The following is a 2734-nucleotide window of genomic DNA, read 5'->3' on the forward strand; positions in this document are numbered from 1 at the left end:
TTGTTTTCGTGTTACGGTTAATAAATTGCCTTAATTTAAAGGGTCCAATTAAAAAAATATTTACAAACTCCCCTTGTGTATTTGCATTGTTTTGTTATACATCCCTAATTATTTATCAAAAAAAACTCACTGCTGAAAATATGTTACGAGTGACGTCATTTATTCTAATTAAAAAATAATACAACTCATTTTTGTATTTACATTGTATGCTAAACATCCTAATTATGTTTTCAAAAACTCATTGCTGAAATATGTCGTTACGAGTGACGTCATTTAACCTAATTAAAAATTTAAAAAATACTCTCAGCATTGCATTTACGTTGCATTTTAATTCTTCTAATTAGCATATTAAAATTAATCTCATGCTTAGTACATTGCTTTCCTACATGTTACGGATTAATAAAAAGTCTATTTATAGAAGATTAATTCCTATTTAAAAAGAGTTTAAACACTTGTTGCACCTTGCCTAAGCTCATTGTTTATTTCATTTATTCCAAGTTTACGATTATCTTTACATAATTAAAAAAGACCCCAATTATCATGTTTCATCAATAATTAATGAATATATTTATGTTAATTTAATGTTTACCATATTACATCCCTTTTAATTCTTTATATTACATTGTTTTAAAATAGAAAATTGCTTTTATATTACATTGTTTTAAGAAAAAAACTGCTTTTTCACTAAAGGATATTATCAGCTTAAAGTTAATAAATAAAAAAAATACATTTTATAAGAAAGATTAAATGTAAATGAAAAACGGATTAAACTTATCTAATTTAACAATCATTACATTTGTCCAATTATTTGGTGAATGAAAATTATATTTTATTTAACATTTAAATTTTTTACGGAATAAATTTATGTATAAATGTTTAACAAATGTAAACTATTTAACACGTTTATAAGGAAAATATAGGTGGAAATTAATTTTAACTTTATCGTGCCTAAACTGATGAAAGGTGCAACGCCAAATAAACTAGTTAAAGGTGTGACGGCAAATCAGATGCCAATCATTGGCATAGAGACAGAGCCAGGTAATAATATTACAAACACATAACAACGCTTACCTCTGGATTGGAGCCGAAACAGAGTCCCAGCACTACGTCCACTGTGAATTTGCATATCTGCCTCTAGGGCAGATACGACTTATGAATTCACACAGATGCTGAAATCCCATAGCGGAGTGCAATGCTAGAGGCTTCACATCTGGGACCATTCCTTTACGAAATGGACAGAGTCATCTCTTGAAAGTCGATCCAGCCAGCACGGGAACTTGTGCAATGAGACTCAGCCGTGGGGGCCCCCGTTCAAGGGCAGGGGAGCGAGGGGCGGCGCAGGGGCAGTTGAGCTAGGCTTGACCTTGTTTCCAAGGCGGCAGGCCTCTGGTACCGCAACCGGGTGAGGAAGAGGTGAGCTGTGAAAATATGGACTTCATCATTTGAGACGGTTAGGGTCGCGTCGTGCAGTGTAACCCATCGAACTCCTGCACACCACCCTATCTCACATTCCTCCTATCCTTGCACTGCTATTCTCAAACATTTACTTATTCTAATACTCAAAACTATAGCAGTGCTACCAACTCACTATGCTCAAAAATTGTCCTTTGAAATGGTCGACAAATTATTCAACCATTTTCTCTTTCCGCAAATGAACCCTAAACTCAACTCGACAAGGCATGGGACGTGAAAACGTTCAAATGCGAAAAGCCACTCAAATTAATTATAATAATACTCATGATCTACATCCAGTTACTCTAATTAACAAATATCTGAATTAAATGCTCGATAACTTACAGCTCGAGTTTATATAAATTATAGACTCAAGAACTCCTCAGTGAAGTTTACCTAATTAACCTAACTCAACAAATTATACTTACCCAACTTACCCTCGTCTTCCGGACGTTCGCGTCCATCTTCTTTTCTTCTGTTTCTAAATATAGAAGAATTAGTTCAATGAAATAATGCTATAATAAATAAAAAACAAAGCCGTTTTTATTGCTATTCTTCGTCCGTCATCGCATTGAAAACGCCATTGTTCATTCGCCGCACATCGATCGCCTACAATTATTTCAAATAAATTTCAAGAGTCACGAAAAAATTTGCATAACGTTCATTTCTACTAATTAACAAGTATCAAACGTATTGTTCATTTCGTTAAGCAAACATTATTCAGGTCACATAAGCTGAAAAGCAAACAAATTGCAGTTGCACGCAAATTTGCATTCAAACTAGACAACGCCTATGTTTGAAAAAATAACATTCTTCTTTCTCTAAAAGCATATCTTACTTTGTACTTAACGATTTAATAAATTGAGCAAATGCCGTTCACCGCTGCCGTTAGTCAACAAAGTCAATTTAACTGGCCCACTGTTAATATGAAGGCAATTTTCAGACCACCCATATTTGCATAAAAGTCAGATATTGCGCGCGTAGCGCTGAAAAGCGTTTTACGTGCGCTGAATAAGCTACTCAAAAATGAACTGGAACACAATACGAAAAATGAAGGTTTGAAATGATTTGAAAAAATATTCAGATGCACTGCCACATTCAACCAATAAAAACTACCTGAAAAATTCAAAACTGACCTTGACGTTTTACAATTTCAGTCAAAATATAAAACTATCTGACAAAAAAACCGACCTTAAACCAAAAACGTTTGACTTTTGCCCAAAACACCGCCCCTCCAGCATTTTCTGCGAATTTGGAGATTTGGAAACATTTCAAAAAATGG

General features: G+C 33.9%; 1 protein-coding gene across 1 annotated transcript; it reads right to left on the reverse strand.

The window, feature by feature from the left end:
* Window positions 1–1593: 1593 nt before the first annotated feature.
* On the reverse strand, window positions 1594–1916 carry Tsp_07828 (DNA polymerase epsilon subunit 2). The gene is made up of 2 exons (XM_003381244.1): window positions 1890–1916; window positions 1594–1713 (listed from the first exon to the last, which is right to left on the reverse strand). Exons 1-2 carry the CDS (start codon window positions 1914–1916, stop codon window positions 1594–1596), a joined length of 147 nt encoding a protein of 48 aa, XP_003381292.1.
* Between the last annotated feature and the right edge of the window lie 818 nt (window positions 1917–2734).

The sequence above is a fragment of the Trichinella spiralis genome (genome assembly GCF_000181795.1).
Source record: "Trichinella spiralis strain ISS 195 chromosome Unknown Scfld2, whole genome shotgun sequence".
Lineage (NCBI taxonomy): Eukaryota > Metazoa > Nematoda > Enoplea > Trichinellida > Trichinellidae > Trichinella > Trichinella spiralis.

Excerpts from the sequence above, each read along its gene's own strand:
- Tsp_07828 (XM_003381244.1), bottom strand. The coding sequence starts at position 1,916 with ATGGACGCGAACGTCCGGAAGACGAGG. Across the intron at positions 1,714-1,889 it reads CGAACGTCCGGAAGACGAGG|TGGCTTTTCGCATTTGAACG; the intron begins GTAAGTTGGGTA and ends AATTAATTTGAG.